This window comes from Gouania willdenowi, chromosome 9 (genome assembly GCF_900634775.1).
Source record: "Gouania willdenowi chromosome 9, fGouWil2.1, whole genome shotgun sequence".
NCBI classification, from domain to species: Eukaryota; Metazoa; Chordata; class Actinopteri; order Blenniiformes; family Gobiesocidae; genus Gouania; species Gouania willdenowi.
Genome location: NC_041052.1, coordinates 3,687,495 through 3,703,821, shown reverse-complemented (window position 1 = coordinate 3,703,821; position 16,327 = coordinate 3,687,495). Strand labels below are relative to the sequence as shown.

At 41.6% G+C, this 16,327-nt stretch overlaps 1 protein-coding gene across 1 annotated transcript in view; it reads right to left on the bottom strand.

Moving 5' to 3' along the window:
- The window catches only part of ptch1 (patched 1), a 73,602-nt gene extending 58,188 nt beyond the window's left edge, over positions 1 to 15,414 (bottom strand). Inside the window, exons 1-2 of the mRNA XM_028458670.1 lie at positions 14,828 to 15,414; positions 12,547 to 12,739 (exon numbers count right to left, since the gene is read on the bottom strand). Of these exons, the coding sequence (XP_028314471.1) occupies positions 12,547 to 12,739; positions 14,828 to 15,010 (376 nt within the window). The 5' untranslated portion in view covers positions 15,011 to 15,414. The remainder of the gene's footprint in view (positions 1 to 12,546; positions 12,740 to 14,827) is intronic.
- Between the last annotated feature and the right edge of the window lie 913 nt (positions 15,415 to 16,327).

The following is a 16,327-nucleotide window of genomic DNA, read 5'->3' as shown; positions in this document are numbered from 1 at the left end:
TAGTAAATACTCCAGGCCTCTGTGTGGCACTATAGAGTTTCTACCAAAAAGCTGAAAGATTTTACAATTATTAGGACAACAAGAGCGAAATAAAGATGTAGAATACAATAAGGAAAGTGTGAGTGATGTGGATTTTTAGTAAGATTTTGAGGGTTCTTTTCCAACAGATTGGGGTTGGAAAAGTTTGTTATTGTTCTTCTAAATTATCATTTTAGCTATCCTCACAGACTGGCACAATTTTTTTTTTAAAAAGTGCTATTTTTAGATCCTTAAAATGTGGTATTTAAATAAATTCACCACCAACACCAAAATGAATTTATTTTTCAAAAGCAGAAAAGGGAAACTTTTATTAGAGTGGGGGCAACACACCTGTGATTGTCTGATCTGGTCATATTATCAACATGCATGTCAGCATTAGAATAGTGACTGATCTGAGCCTTAATACAGGGAACAACAAACAGTTTGTCTATTTTTGTTGTCGTTTTGTATATTTTACCATCATATTAGTATTATATAAGTTTTTTGTGTATTTTTCTGTCATTTTGAGTGTTTTTTGAGTCATTTGCTGTCTATTTGCAGTTTTTTGTGGATTTTACTATCATTTTGAGTGTTTTGGAGTCATGTGGTGTATTTTATCCCATCTTGATTGTTTTTATTGTTGTTTTGTCCGTTTTTGAAATCTCACTTTTGTTTTTTGTGTATTTTTGCTGTTTTTTTGTGTATTTCTCTGTCATTTGGGGTGTTTTCAGAGTCATTTAGTGAATTATTTTTTCACACCCTATTTTTTTTTTTATTTTGTTTTGTGTGTTTTGGAAATCTTTAGTAGTGAATTTTCTCCAATTTCATTAGCATTTGTTGTTGTTTTGTGTGTTTTTCTGAGTCATTTTGCATATAGTTTGCATTCAGCCAGACGAATCTTTATTTATGCAATACACAATATACATTAAATAGACATCTACTTCTCAAACTCAATAGAGAGCTGGTGGACAGTTGCATGTGTTACAAATTAGCATAGCAGTACACACTTTGCACTCATCTTAAATCAATAACAAAGAAAGCGTTCACTGAGTTAGCTTTCGTTGGCTGTCGCTGCTGTAGCTCCGGAGCCTCGGCTGTGGAAAAAAGTGCACTCTCAGCAGGAACATTTGCTACTTTTTTCTGCATAAAAATAATAAGACGAAAAAGCTCAGGTCCCTAATTTCAATTTAAAAATCAGAATAATTATGATGGACTGTTAGTCTACACCTTTTTACGTAAATAATTGAAATGTTTTTTGATGTATTTGAGAACTTGCAACGATACTTTTAATACTGCAAATAAAATACAATAAAATTAAACATGACGATTATAACTGACCAAGAAAAACAACATGAGCACTAATAAGTCTAGTCAAAGATGTGTACAGAGCATTAATAGCAGTGTTGAATGTGGTCTCTGCAATGCAGGTGTGCACACAGCCACAAAAATGTGATGAAAGGACTTAGTGAGAGTCAAGACCCCATCTGACCCACGGCGAAGCCCTCAGCCCACCCCCCACCACCCATCAGATCCCTGTTCACTACCCCTGTGCACCCTTCAGCCCTTCCCTGTCAGCTTTCAATAATGTGGTGGGGGGCAGAGGGAGGGTAAAAGAAGTAAGGTAGAGACAGAGTGGGTGGGGGGGCCAGGGTGGGGATGACAGAAAGGAGAGATAAAGATGACGAGGACAAACCGAGGAGCGTTCCTTAGGTGCAGCTGTAGACCAGTATCTCCTCTACTTGCACCCCCTGAAACAAAAAGTGAGTGCACAGCTGCCAACCACTGCCTCACCGACAACCCCTCCCAAAAAAACTTCAATATTACCATATGTATGGCTCCCCCTTGCCCCTGATTATGCTAATCACCTGTCCAGCCTCTGAAATGGGTGTATTTAGCAGTCGGCTGGCTCCCAATGCAGCTTCCCCTCGGCCCGAGGTGTACATTCACACACTCCTCAATGGGCAGATTCTTCCACGTTGCTGCCTTCATTCAGGTCCCCACTCCTCCACCCAACCCCCCACCTCCATGCAATAAAAAATCCTTTTCAATCCTCATGGATTCACAGAGCAGTGGAAAAAGTAGTTGGGGAAGAAAATTGTGGAGGAAAAAAAAAGTCTGTTTGTAGCATTCGTATATGTACTTCCACGAGCTTTGATAAAAATGCAAAAACTGAAATTAAAAGACTTAATAAGTCATGACGCTGGAAATTGGAGTAATTAATATAGGGATTCTTTAGAACTCAGCAGGGGAACAAATCTCATCCAGGAAAAATCTAACCAGGCGGGCTTGTGATTTTACTGGCTTGTGATTGGCCGACGGCCGAGCCAAAACAGACTGTGACATTAGCCTGAACAGCCAATCTCAACAAGCCATCTCAGTGTCATTTCCTGTAGAAATGGGTTAAAATATCCAATCTCCAGGTATCCCATAATCCTAAATGTGGACTGGAAGCATTGTTTACCATCAATGCTAGGTGCTAAAACAGTAGCATAAAGGGTTTCCACCCATAGTATGTACGATACTCATTCATCTTCTATACCTACTTATTCTTACCAACCAATCGCCAGTCAATTACAGATAAAATCACAGGTATACTATATATACTAGTACCACCTACTCCTCAAAAGCTAATGTGCATGTGAAACACTTGTTGGCACTCAGATTTTTCATAATCATAGAAAATGAACGGAAAATGTGGAATTTGCATTCTGAAATGGAAAAAGTTATCTAAAATCAGGCCCCAAAAAGACACGTAAACAGCTCTCATGGTAAAAAAACAGGTGGCTGAATGACGGGAGTGTAACAAACAGACCAAAGTGTCAATTTTAGCTTGTGGCCGTGTGGGATTTCGTGCAAAACTTGAGTGTGAAAATGAAATGGTAAAAGCTCTATGAAATGGACTAAACCCTCACTTCAATGTTTTAAGACCATATCATATTAATTTTCATTGTATTTGTACACATGAAATGGGTGTACCGTGAGTGTAGCAAACGGACATGTCCAATTTCTCGTTACGTAATCTCACATAAATTCAGGGGTAACCTTCCTGGGATCTACAAGTTATCTGAAGCATATAAATATGAAATGAATAACAATAGTTGACTCGTTTAACCCTATTTAGCATGTTGAACTAAAAGTTCAATAGCCGGTAAAGTCATATAAAACAGGGAAAGACAAGACGGAAATGGGTAAACTGACCGAAATTTTTTAAACAGACAATCGGAATCCCTTCACTTGGTAGTTTCTAGTAATGCACCGAAAATTCGGCGTAACAGAAAATGCAGTTTTGAGCCATTTTCGGCCAAAGATTTTCGGTGGCCGAATCCTCTCTTATCACCAAAACAACCCGACAGACAGATTTTTCTGTTTTCGGCCTCATTTTTGGATACGGCTAATTTTCATTTCGGAGCATCCCTGGTACCTGGTACCTGGTAGATTCCACAGAAACCATAGAAAGCAAAAATTTAAGAAGAATACCAACTGAACCCTGGTAAGAAAACGATGGCCTATGTTTTCTTGGCCAAAAAATGCATTAGCGGACCAACCTGATCATCAATTTGATCAATGTTTGCATCAAATCGGAACACAGGACTTGTAAATAGCTCAACATTAAACTCTTTTAATGAAGAAAGTCATGCTTGTTTCTAGTATACGCAGCCACAATGACGGAAAATAAAACAAGAGACACAAGCAAGTTTGGTTGCACCTAATAATATTTGCGAGCCAGTTGTTTGCCAGTTGTTTGGGGTCACAAGTGAACCAAGTGTCCAAATCCTCCAGGCTGACTTTCTGGGAGGTCTCTGCACAACAACAGACTATTTCACTCTGATGTGTTGTGACTCATTCCAACAGCCAAGTCACTCAGTCATCTGTGAGAGGAAATGTTATCTCACTTTCTTCATGCCGTGTGTGTGTGCATGTGTGTGTGGTACTTGTGTTATTGCAGAAGCTGCCAGATTCTGTGACGAAGAAAATTGGAGTCCCTACACTTGGTAGTTTCTAGTGATGCACCAAAAATTCTGCCACCGAAAGTTTTCGGCTAAAAAAGGAAAATGCCGTTTTGAGCTATTTTCGGCCGAAGATTTTTGGTGGCAGAATTTTCTCTTTTCACTGAAATGATCTGATTAAAACAGGTTGTTTCCATTGGTTTTCTAATTTTCGGTCAATAATTTTCATTTCGTAGCATCCCTAGTACCGGTTATTTTCACAGAATCCAAAGAACGCAAAACAATAATAAGGAAGAACACAAACGTTAAACTCTTTCAATAACTATTACGTTGAAGAAAGTCCTGCCTTTTTCTAGTCTTTTTTTTCTAGTCTATGCAGCCACAAGTTTGGTTCCACTTAATAATATTTGTGAGCCAGTTGTTTATGGTCACAAGTGATCCAAGTGTCCTAATCTTCCAGGATGACTTTCATGGAGGTCTCTGCACAACAACAGACTATTTCACGCTGATGCATTGTGACTCATTCCAACAGCCAAGTCACTCAGTCATCTGTGAGAGGAAATGTTATCTCACTTTCTTCATGCCGTGTGTGTGTGCATGTGTGTGTGGTACTTGTGTAATTGCCGGAGCTGCCAGATTCTGTGACGAAGTGCAGCAGGAATTGCAATGAATTTTACAGTTACGTGTGTGTAGCTGTGGTCTGCCAGAGAAACGCAAACGCACACACACACATGCACAACAGGCATGTTTTCTAAAAAAGTTTTTACAGCTTTTTCAGGCTGAGAAGCATCAATCCACACACTGCAATCTTTCCCCCACAGCCAAAACACAAACACACTATGGCTACTATACTCCCTACATCGTCCCTCAATCCGTCTCCGCACCAACATACGCGCTATCCCTCTGCTATTCCGTGCTTTCTCCACCCTTCTGGCATCAACACTCTGAGGGAGGGAATAGAGGAAAGGGGAAGAGGGACGGAGTGAGGGAGGGAGGGAGGTATGGGAGGAGAGGGGAGGGAAGGGAAAGAGGGAGGCCAGACCACCCTGCTCTCATGGCAGGGCTGAGTGTTTACATTGCCGTGGCTCACTCTGTAATACATCTGGCATTCTGATGCCACTCTCTCCAGCCAGGGGCGGAGGGAGGGAGGGAGGGAGAGGGTGAGGGGGAGGCTGGGGTAAAGAGAGAGACCTTTCTGGTGGAGAGGAAAATAGAGAAATGGAAGAGAGTGAGGTAGAAAGGTAGAAGGGGGAGGGTGCTTGGTTCTCACTGCAGTCTCCTGTGGACGGTCATTTGCCGGGTTCTGGTTTTTGAATAAGAGCGCCTGAAAGAATGCTGAATGTAAACAGTGAGCTTGGAGGCATCTCAGGAAGTTGTTTGTGAATGGGAGAGCGTTTGCCTCCACAGAACACACACACACACACACACACACGGAGCCCAGCTAATGAGCGAACATTTTAAAAAATGCTCTTCAGAATCTCCTCTGGGTAGAGCTTCCAATCCACAAAGGTGGTTTCTTTATGTTTTGCAGGGCGAGCTTGAGAAAACAAGTCTGCTGCGAGTCTGTGTACTGTACCAGAGGCACAATGTTTCCCCACACTAAATCATTCACCAGCCAGCCTGCACTTTTCATCAACTCGTAAAAGTTAACACAACACAGTGGAATGTTATTCCTTATACAGAAGTTTAATCCTGTTTGTGGTGAGATATGCAAACCTGATTGAGCTCAGCTTGGAACATGCAGACATGCATGCAACTCCACAAAGTTATCACCAAGCATCCAAGATGAAAGACCATCATTTTTTTAATCAGATAAAGACATAGTGTAAGCCTCATAGATCAATAAATCAAAGATAATTTGCTCAGAGAAAATTGATGAAAAAGGTTGAAATTGGTTTGTTCTCTCAGTAAAATTGCTAAAAAAGTTTTGAGCATTGCATTGTGGGATGTAGATGGATGCATAAAAGTGTTTTTACTACATTCTTACAGTGATTTCTTGTGTTTGCCCATAATAACAGCCAAAGTGACAACAAACAAATACAAAAGGTTGAAATTGCCCCTTAAAGGTCTGTTGACACTGCTGGAAAAGTTTGGTGCATTGCATTGTGGGATGTGGAGTCCCATAGACGGATGCATAGACATGTTTTGACTTCATTCTTACTGTGATTTCTTGTGTTTGCACCCAAAAACTCTGACAAAGTGACTTCCAAACACATTTTCCGCAACACAGTTGCGACAAAACAATGGCCGATGTTTACTTTAGGGTTTACATGGAAAGATCATACGAATCGAACCAAAATTAAATGTCTGATCGCTTTGATGTTTTCTTCCAGCAAGTTCATTCTGTCTTCTTTTTGACTCATGTTAAAAATTAATTTATTCAAACAATTTTTTTCAGAAAACTTCGTTTGACCTCCTGACACATTTTGACTGTCAACTACCAGTCTTCTTCAGAGGCGTCTGCTGATCGCTTTGATGTGTTCTTGACTTCCGATGTAATAATTCCAGAAAGTTCATTAGCAAGTTTAACTTAGCTGGAATTATTACTCAGAAATCACAGTAGGAATTAAGTGAAAACACTTCTATACATCAGTCTACAGGACTCCACATCCCACAATGCAATGCAGTAAACTTTTCAAAAAAGGTCAATAAGAGAGTGTTAAAACAAACTTTTGAGCAACATTTTCAACCTTCTACATTTGTTTGAGTAATTTATCTTAGATTTATGTATATGTGGATAAAAAAGATTTGTTTGATGAACTCTGCTTAAAAAAGGCAAACCCACCAATAACACCCTGACACGCAGGCCGCCTCCTTCACACAAAGCCTGTGCATGCCATCAAAGATCATAGGTGTGTGCACACATGCATCCGTGCACGAATCGGTGATCTCGTGCACATCAAAAGCTCAATAATTAAATCACGCCAACCACAGCTTTTCCCCAGTGCGAGAGACGCCACATTCAGGGCACCCTCCTCTTCTTTATCCCCATCTCCGTCCACAAGAAAGGCTTTGGAGCGTTCCTCGGCATGCACTTAACATTATACTGCTCCCCTCTGTTCTGCCATTACCAGCAAAACAACAAAACAACCACGGACTCTGTCAACCTCAGCTTTTAATCACACTAGATAGAAAACAGACACGAGGAGAGGGAGGCAGAACTCGAGGAAAAAGACAATTGTTCCAATCAGAACAGATTTTTAAAGCTAAAATTTGATTTGACGTGCACACAAATTGGCTTTATTTGAGCCGTTATCAAACCATATCAGTTTCAGTTGGAATTCTGATTACATGTGCAGGGATTGTTTCTTCTTTTTTTTTTTTTTTTTTTTAAACTTAGTCTCTCTACATGTCATGTATCACTATATCAAAAGTGATAACTTCTTGTTCAGATGATTTAGATCATGTGCCAAACTCGGCCCGGGGGCCAAATCCGACCCTTTGAAGCTCCCAATTTGGCCCACAGGAGAAAGTAAAAATGACAGCAAAAACATGACTCATTGTGTAAATCACCAAATAATTCAGTTGTAGATTTCTCTGATTTCTTCATTGAAACTGTACTTTTTTTTCCTGGGCTCACAGTTCTCCCATGCCTATATTACATGATGGCAGTCATTTTTTAAACTAACATTGTTGCAAGTCTCTCAGTTGTTCCAAAATACTACAATTTTCCTCAAATTATTCACCAAGATTTCCCAAAATTAAATAGAAGTTGGTCAAAAAATCCAGGAAATTTGAGTGAAGATCCTGCAGGGACTGAAATATGTCACTTCTTGCTTGGATATTGTCGGTGCCTTACAAACTAGGGCCCCTAAAGGATAATTTGCTTGTTTTATCGCCTATAATCTGTGGTCGACTTGACATTAAACTGGTCCTAATTTGGCCCCTTAACTAAAATGAGTTTTCCACCCCTGATTTAAATTGAAAATAAGAGCATGAAGCCTAATATAGTAGCTCAGACATGAGATACAAAAGCTATCATGTTTACTGCCCTCTGCTGGAAAAGCAAAGTCAAAAGGTTAAATGCTTCCCTAATAAGATCTACAGTATAGAGATGAGCAGGCGTGAATGGTGTGTTTTGTTCACACACACACACGGGACCGTAAAGTGGACACAAACGAGGACCGGTGACAGCTGCGACTCCTGCTGCATTTCTTCCATCTCCTCCACCCTCTGCTGCGAGTCCTCACTCTTCACCCGCGCCACAGTGCGAGTATCAGGTGAGGTTTTAAATAGTGAGGCCTCAGCAAAATGACCTCAGGGTCCCAGAGGTCTACCCTCCTCGTGGCCCCTGGCCTGGCCCCTGCTCTAATGCCCTGTTGCTCCAGGACTGAGGGCTTCACCTTTTTCTAAATCTGAAGAGATGCTTAATCTGTGGCAGAGCCCACACGTGGAGATTAATAATCAGAACTATTCTGTGTCACAGATCTTCCTCCAAGACTAAAACCTCACGAGATCCAACAACGTGACCGGATAAACAAGTTTAATAGTCAGGATTGTCGGACCCCGACACATTTCAGAGCTGATTATTCAAACAAATTTACTTTTAACACGACTCGGACCACAAGATAGTCTGATAGGATAATCTTATAAAACAGCAAATGCATTGAGGAGTGAGGTAGTTTAACAAGGTCTGATGGTGCATTCACTGACACTAAATGACAGGGCATTTACATGCTATGTTAGCGCAATTAAATAGTTTTTGACATTTATATATATATTTATATATCGCAGAATCGATTTTTTTTTACACCCTTAGCCCGATTGTCTCTGTACCCCGCTTAAGCTTTTATCCCTTTGGACTACTCTTGATATCACACCATGATCCTGTCTCTAAACAACTGGGGACCACTAACATTGTTTTAATTCAGATTAATGCAATTCTCTGGCATTATCCATTTAATTGTATTTTTTTTCACGGCTAAAGCTGCAACATAACCACAAGTTACCTTACATTACAGTGCAGCCCCAGTTCATCTGCTTGACCCAAAGTTTCACCTTCAACCCCTTGCCCAGAGCTCAATCTTCAGACCCCCCCTCAGTCCAAACACTTTCTTCCCAGCTTTCTTTTCTTTTCCCCATCAACACAACCCCATAAGCTGAAGCGAAGCAAAGAAAGAGGCTGAAAGAGTGGGGCTGTCCTACAGGAAGGCCAATGTTTATGTGATACTGTTTTAATTAGATGCAGGCCGCGCAGCTATTTTCTTTACAATTTGGCCCCGTGTTTGCCTGAACGCAGAATACCAAGGGATGGCTCCATTTTCCTTTTCATACGTTCAATCAGCCCAAGTTTATCTGGAGTTGAAACTGATGTCATATCAAGACTCTTGTCCAAACTGAAAGACATTGGTTGAAATCTTGGAGAAGACAAGCATGTGCTTGTGTGTGTGAGATCAAGATAGGCCAGCACAATAGGACGACCCCATGTTCCAGCTAATCACTTCCTGTGACTTTCATGAGGGGTGTAAACACAGAGTTTGTCTTCAGGGTGTGTTCACTAACTTTGTAGCATACACATGTACAACACATTGATGTAGTAAAAAAAACGGCATTAATTCCTCAAGTGTTTAATAAAGTAAGCCCCGCCCACCCTCTCCTGCAGCCATACGTGCACTTAGGGGTTGACACAATCTCCTCTTTGTGAAAGCAAAGCGCCTCACTCCCCATTGGTCTCTGTCACTTTGTCTAATAAACAGAACTTCCTGTGTCTGAGTATTCATAAACAGAGCTGACTGAGCGCCGTGTGAGAAGAAACAATCCTCAGAAAAGCCGTCGCACGTGACGGCGAGTAGAATAAACACGCCAGGTGATGGCGTTCTGATGAAGAACAAAAACGGAAGACAGAAAAGACTTAATCGGCTATGTTCAGTTTGTAAGAGACGAGGACTCGTTTTGTGTGCTTGTGTGTATTTTCATGGGCGTGTGTGTGTGTCCACAGGCCACACAGCTTCCAGACGGGGTCGACTACGGGTCACCTGCAGAGGGCAGCTGCAAATGAAACATAAATAGCCTCTCCGTTCTCGTCTCCTTTTGCGTCTTTTTTCCAGTTCCTTTCTGCACGGGCCAGCACAGCGTTCCACTGTCCAGGGAGAAGTAATCTATCCCTCAGCTGTGCAATCTAATCTAAACAAACAGATCTCTCTGCACCAGCATCTGGAACCCCTCATGTACCGGGGACCTAGGAAACCACCGCAGCCCAGGCTCTTTGTGTGTGAGCAAAAGGTCTGTGTGTGTGTGTGTGTGTGTGTGTATACGTGTGTGAGCCAATGGGATGACCCATGTTGGAGATATCCAACAGAAGTGAATGAAAGTCAGATATTGGTTCACAGTGTAACAAACTGGTTACAACACAAGCAGAAGACACTATGTGTTCAGTGGGAAACATCTAAACGCGACGGTTCAACCAAATTCACAAAAGCTTTATAAAGTGCAAATGGTGTGTAGTCGACTGCTGTAAACAACTCAAGGCCTAAAAACTTAACGACACTCATTTAACTTTAACAATTTAAAAGCATTTCATTAAACGTTTGCATTCTCTATTGCAGTGTTTCTCAAATTGGGGTACATGTACCCATAGGGTAGGGGTGTCAAACTCATTTTTGTTCAGGGTCCAAATATGGACAAGTTTGACCTCAAGTGGGCCGCAGGTTTTAGGCAGGAAACGAACAAATTCATTATTAATGTGCCAAAGTTTGCACTTCCAGTTATAAATTAGACATAAAGTATGGAAGGCAACAACATGTCTAAGAAATAAGTGACAGATACTTAAAGGTCCTTTGATTTATTTATCTTTTGACCAATTTCTAGTTAATATGGGGAGATTTTGTAGAATAATTTGAGAAAAATTGCAGGATGTTGGAAAAATCTTTCAAAAAGTTCTTTCGACAACAATTTACAACTGAATTATTTGGTGTTTTACACAATGACACACAATGTTTTCTCTGTTATTTTCACTTCCTCCTGAGGGCCGAATCAGATGCTCTGAAGGGCCAGGTTTGTCCCCCGGGCCTCGGCTTTGACACACGTGATGTAGAGTATATAATGCACCAACAATATCCAAGCAAAAGGTAACAGACAGTGATAATATTCATCAAATTTGGGGAAATTTTGTCAAATAATTTGAGGATTGAGAGGGATTTCATAAAAATTTGGATTTTTTTTCAACAATTTGAAAGTAACAATGACTTCCATCGTGTTATACAAGCATGGGAAAAGCCGTGATCTGATGATGACTTCCTGACGTTCAAGTAATAAATTCCAGCAAGTTCATTTTGTCTCTGAAGAAGACTGGCAGTTGACAGTCGAAACATAAACAAAACAACAAAAACGTTGTCTGAATTAATGAAACCTTATCATATTATACAAAAAGAAGATAAAGTGAACTTGCTGGAAATAGAATTGCAAATTTTTAACATAATCGTGAATGACGATAATTCATAGATTCTCATTTCTGTGGCTTTCCAGGAGCCTGTTTGAACAATCAGATCTTCATGGATTTATATGTAACAGTGGCCTAATAAGAGTGTGAAAAACAAAAACCATGAGTCCAATCAGGAGTTCTACACTGAAGAGGTTCCTTCTGCCTAAATGGCTGCCAAAGGCGCCTGTTCCACAGATTAGAAGAACATTTCGTCTGTCAGATCTGCAAAGCGACGCTCGAGGAAGAAACCGCCAACCAAGGTAGAAGATTTAAGGTAAAGTTTGATTAATACGACCTTCATCCAGCATTAATACTTTCTCCCTCTTCTGAGCTGTTTCGTTTTCTCGTGACACTCTCTTAATCTTGTGATTGAGAAAATGTCACGAGTTCCCCCCACGCACAAACTTTATTCAACCAAGTAGAAAAAAGAAAAGATTCTTTTTTTTCTTTCTTTTTTTAAAAAAAGCATTTCACCTCATTTATTTTCTCAAGGCGAAACCTGTTCTTTTATTCATGTCTCGTACGGCCCCACTGTAGCCATAAGTGTAGGAATGCAGATCAAAGGAATCAGATCAGCCCCTTCCCCTTAACCCCCCCTCCTCAGCCCCACTCGTACGTCTCTTTCTTTTAAAATTTAGTTCTTGTTTCTAAGAAGAAGAAGAAAGAAGAAGAAAAATCACAAGTGGCCCATCCAACTTTTAGCAAGCACCAGTTCCTGTCCTCACTCCGCTTTTTCCTTGCAGCCGGAGACAAATCTTTTTGGAAAGTTGAGAGCTGTCCAAACCGGGACCACACACAGTCTCTGTGCCTTCAACTGCTGGGGGCAGGCAGGCGGGCGGACACACTCACACACACAGACTCACACTGACACACACAAACTCTCACAAAATGGCGGCTTTGACGAACATTTCCCTCACCTTTAAAGCTGTTTATGAACTTGATTATAAGCGGCTTTAGTCGTGTGTGGTGTCGGGGGTCGACTTTTGAACACCTTGCATGTGCGTTAAAGTGATTAAAAAAACAGCTGCACGTTTGTAGGGAAAACGTAAACTTATTGTCAAAAGTGTCACTTGGCCACCTGCCAGCTGCTAAACAACAAACAACCCAGTTTGTTCATTAACACTTGAAATCCAACGGAAATGAGAAATCCCAAAGACTTACCTTCCACCCAAAGTTTCTCCACGTCCGTTTCCAAATTAGCTGCCCTTAAGCCCACGGCGAACGCTCCAAAAATCATCAGACCCACAACTAGGAACTTTCCGCAGTTCTTTTGTATGTAACAGCCCAGCCTGAATAAAAGTCCCTGGAACTTCGCTCTGAGCCACAGAGGGGCCTTCCTCCCAGTCGCCTTCCCCTGTGGAAAAGATAAGTTTCAGCGTTATTATTATTATTATACTGAACCTAGTGTAAACACCAGATTTTACCTGTCCAGGTAAGATCCACACATACCCAATAAATACACCACAACTCATCCTGAATATATAATAATTCCAACAAGTTCATTCTGTCCTCTTTCCAAACAATGTGTCATGGTTTCATTTATTCAGACAAATTTTTCAGGAAATTTACTTTGATCTCGTGACATGTTTCGACAGTCTTCTTCAAAGGCATCTACCAATCGCTTTGATGTGTCCTTGACTCCCGAGTAATAATTCTAGCTAAGTTGAACATGCTGGAAGTATCACGCACAAGTCAAGAAGCCTCTGAAGAAGACTGGCAGTTGACAGTTGAAACACATCAGGAGATCAAAGTCAATTTCCAGAAAAAGTTGTCTAAATAAATGAAACCTTAACAACTCATCCTGAATATATAATAAATCCAGCAAGTTAATTCTGTCCTCTTCCCGAACAATATGTTAAGGTTTCATTTTTTTCAGACAAAATTTTCAGGAAATTTACTTTGATCTCCTGAGGGGTGTACACATCAGCAATTAGCAGACACCTCTGAGGAAGACTGGCGGTTGAAGTGAAACCATAACATATCATCCTGAATATACTCACATCAGAGGGTCAGACTTAAAAAAGAAACACATTTTTGGTCAGAAACCCAACACTAACCAACAGGTACACAACATGAATGGAGATGAGGATACACATGGTTTAAGAGACTCCCCAGAAAAAGAGAGACACTCATGGGTTGTTTCATGACAAGTGTAACCACATGCATTCATTCCCACACACAGATCTTAGTTTTTTTTAGATGTTATTGTTACTAAACTGTGAATGACAGCTTAGTCCACCACAGATATGAGATCTATCATCTTGCACACAGAGGTCTCTCTCTCTTTGGGTACAGAAGTGTCGGACATTAGAGCTGGGCAATATATTGAGATTCAAAATGAGTTTTCTATATCGATATATATATATATTTGTATAGCTTATTTTATTTTAAGCTATAAGAAGTAGCTTTCACTACTTCTTAAAAGCTCAGTTAGATGGATTTTTGAGTGCGACCTAACCCAGACCTTCCCCTACACAAGCCACACAACAGAACTCACTCACACATGCTGTCCCTGAGAGGAGAAAAATACAAAAGTTGCACACATTGTGCAGCTGTTTGTAAGTAAATGTGCCTGTGTGGCATTTGGATCATCAAATTTAACCAAGAATTGTCTTTCTGGTCAGACTTTATGAAATTATCGAGATTTGTATCACATATTGCTATTTTGAGAAAAAATATCAAGATATGAGTTTTGGTATGGGTGAACGGTGGTTTTGGTAGTTAACACGTCCGCCTCACAGCAAGAAGGTCCTAGGTTCAAACCCTGGGGTGGACACTTGGGTCCTTTCTGTGTGGAGTTTGCATGTTCTCCCCATGCTGCATGAATTTCCAAATCCAAAAACATGACTCAGGTTGATTGGAGTCTCTAAATTGGTGTGAGTGGTTGTTTGTCTGTGTGTTGCCCTATGATGGACTGGCACCCTGTCCAGGGTGTACCCCCGCCCAATGAGGGCTGGAGATAGGCACCAGCAGACCCATGTAACCCTGAAAACGGGAACAAGTGGGTCAGAAAATGGATGGATGGATACAGATTTATATCGTATTTTAAGAAAAAAAAATATTGAGATACGAGTCCTTATCGCCCAGCCCAATGAATGGACATCCACATGGACTTCATCTGCTCACTTTATAAACTGTGACATTCTGTGTGAATAAAGCTGTGCAGAGGAGGCAGAGGGACCTCCCTTTGGCTGTCTGTGTGGGATCTACATGTGATGCGTGTGTTGCGTGCTGTGGTCGGGATGCTCCAGGAGAACCAGTTGCGTGTTTAGTGATGGATCTGTGTGTATGTGTGTGTGCATCCCTGAAAAGCAAGAAGCCGGTTAGAGAAGACTCGTGGAAGTCCAAGTAAAGTATCCCCTCGTCCCCCTCGTCCCGTTACCCGAGGTTGCCAAACTTTTTCCTGGACGCAGGAGCAACAAAAATCATGAGAAACAAGCACCTCTGAGATCTGCTCCAGGGCGAACCCCGCATCGCAGTAGCTGGGCCGCTGTAAGTAGTCCAAATCCAGCGGTGCGCTGTGGTAAGAGTCGCCCCTGGTCCTGGTTCTGGTCCTCCGCGTTACCCTCGGCCGGTCGGGGTCTCTGTTTTCCTGCTCGGAGGGCGCATTAGCGGCCGAGGCCATGTTGCAGGCACGCCGACAGTTCCCACTTTATAGTATTTCCCCGTGTAGAGATATCCCAAGGCAGCAGAGCTTCACTGTCGGACACTTCGCAGCCGTAGAGCACGACTTCTTCATACTCCTGTTGTTGGAGACGGAGAGTCAAAGTCTGCGTCTTCCATCCCAACATTTCGTGATCCGGACTTGGTCTCCACCGCTGCTTCTTCTTCTTCTTCTTCCACCAACACCACCACCGCTGCTTCTTCTTCTTCTTCTACTTCTACTACTTCCACAGAGTCCCTCAGACACACGGAGGGTTCGCTCACAAACGCGCCAACTCATTCCCGCACACAAAGCTCGACGCTCGGCTCATTCTGCTGTGGTTTGTCTATGTTCTCATCTCATCTCCACCACAGCACGGCAGACTCCGGGATTGAATAGAAGAGTTAGAAAAAGAGCCTCTCTCTCTCCCCTTTGGAGACAGAGGGAGGGCGGGGCTAACGGTCCAGGCCCCGCCCCTGGGCTGTCACATCGCAGCACTTTCTCGCATCTGATTGGTTCCAGGAGGGCAAAAATTACTCAGCAAACACGACTATTATTAGCTGCTTAGCAACAGCTCAGTAAAGTGGGGAGAGAGAGAGAGGGAGACCACCCAGGCAGAGGGACCTCATGTGTGCATCATCTCCAACCTCCAACAGAGCCACGGCTCCCATGGTGAGTTCATGGCTGCGCTGCGAGCGGCGGAAATCAGAGTTTTTTCCCCTCAGACGAGCAGATGTCAGCGTGTGAGAGCCCCGAGGGAGAGGGGAGAGTTTGGAGCGATTTACTCGTACCTCCACCATCATCATGGTGGTAGGAGAGCTTCACATTACAGCACTAGAAGAGTCTCACACTCACTGTGAATCACAGCAAGGGCCCCAAACACGGGAATGTATCTGTTCTAGGGCTGTGCATTGACATGAATCTGACGATACGATTCACGATTTGCACGATATATCCTAAATACTAAACAATACGATATAGATAACAGTATATCGCGATATCAATAATTTCAAATTTCACCTATACAAGTACAAAATAGTACAAAATACAATTCTTTTTTTTTTTTTTTTTTTAACTTTCGAGAACAAGTTCATGTAGACTCAACTAGTTCCCAGAAGTTATTGGCAGGCAATTTGAATCCATTGATTGACATAACTGGGATTTTCGGTAATTTGTCATCAATTACTGCATTGATTTACAATATTTATACAGTACACCATCATATGTATGTGTATATAATAATATATATTTTTATATATATAATATAATAATCCACTAACATGCTTTAATGCACAGATT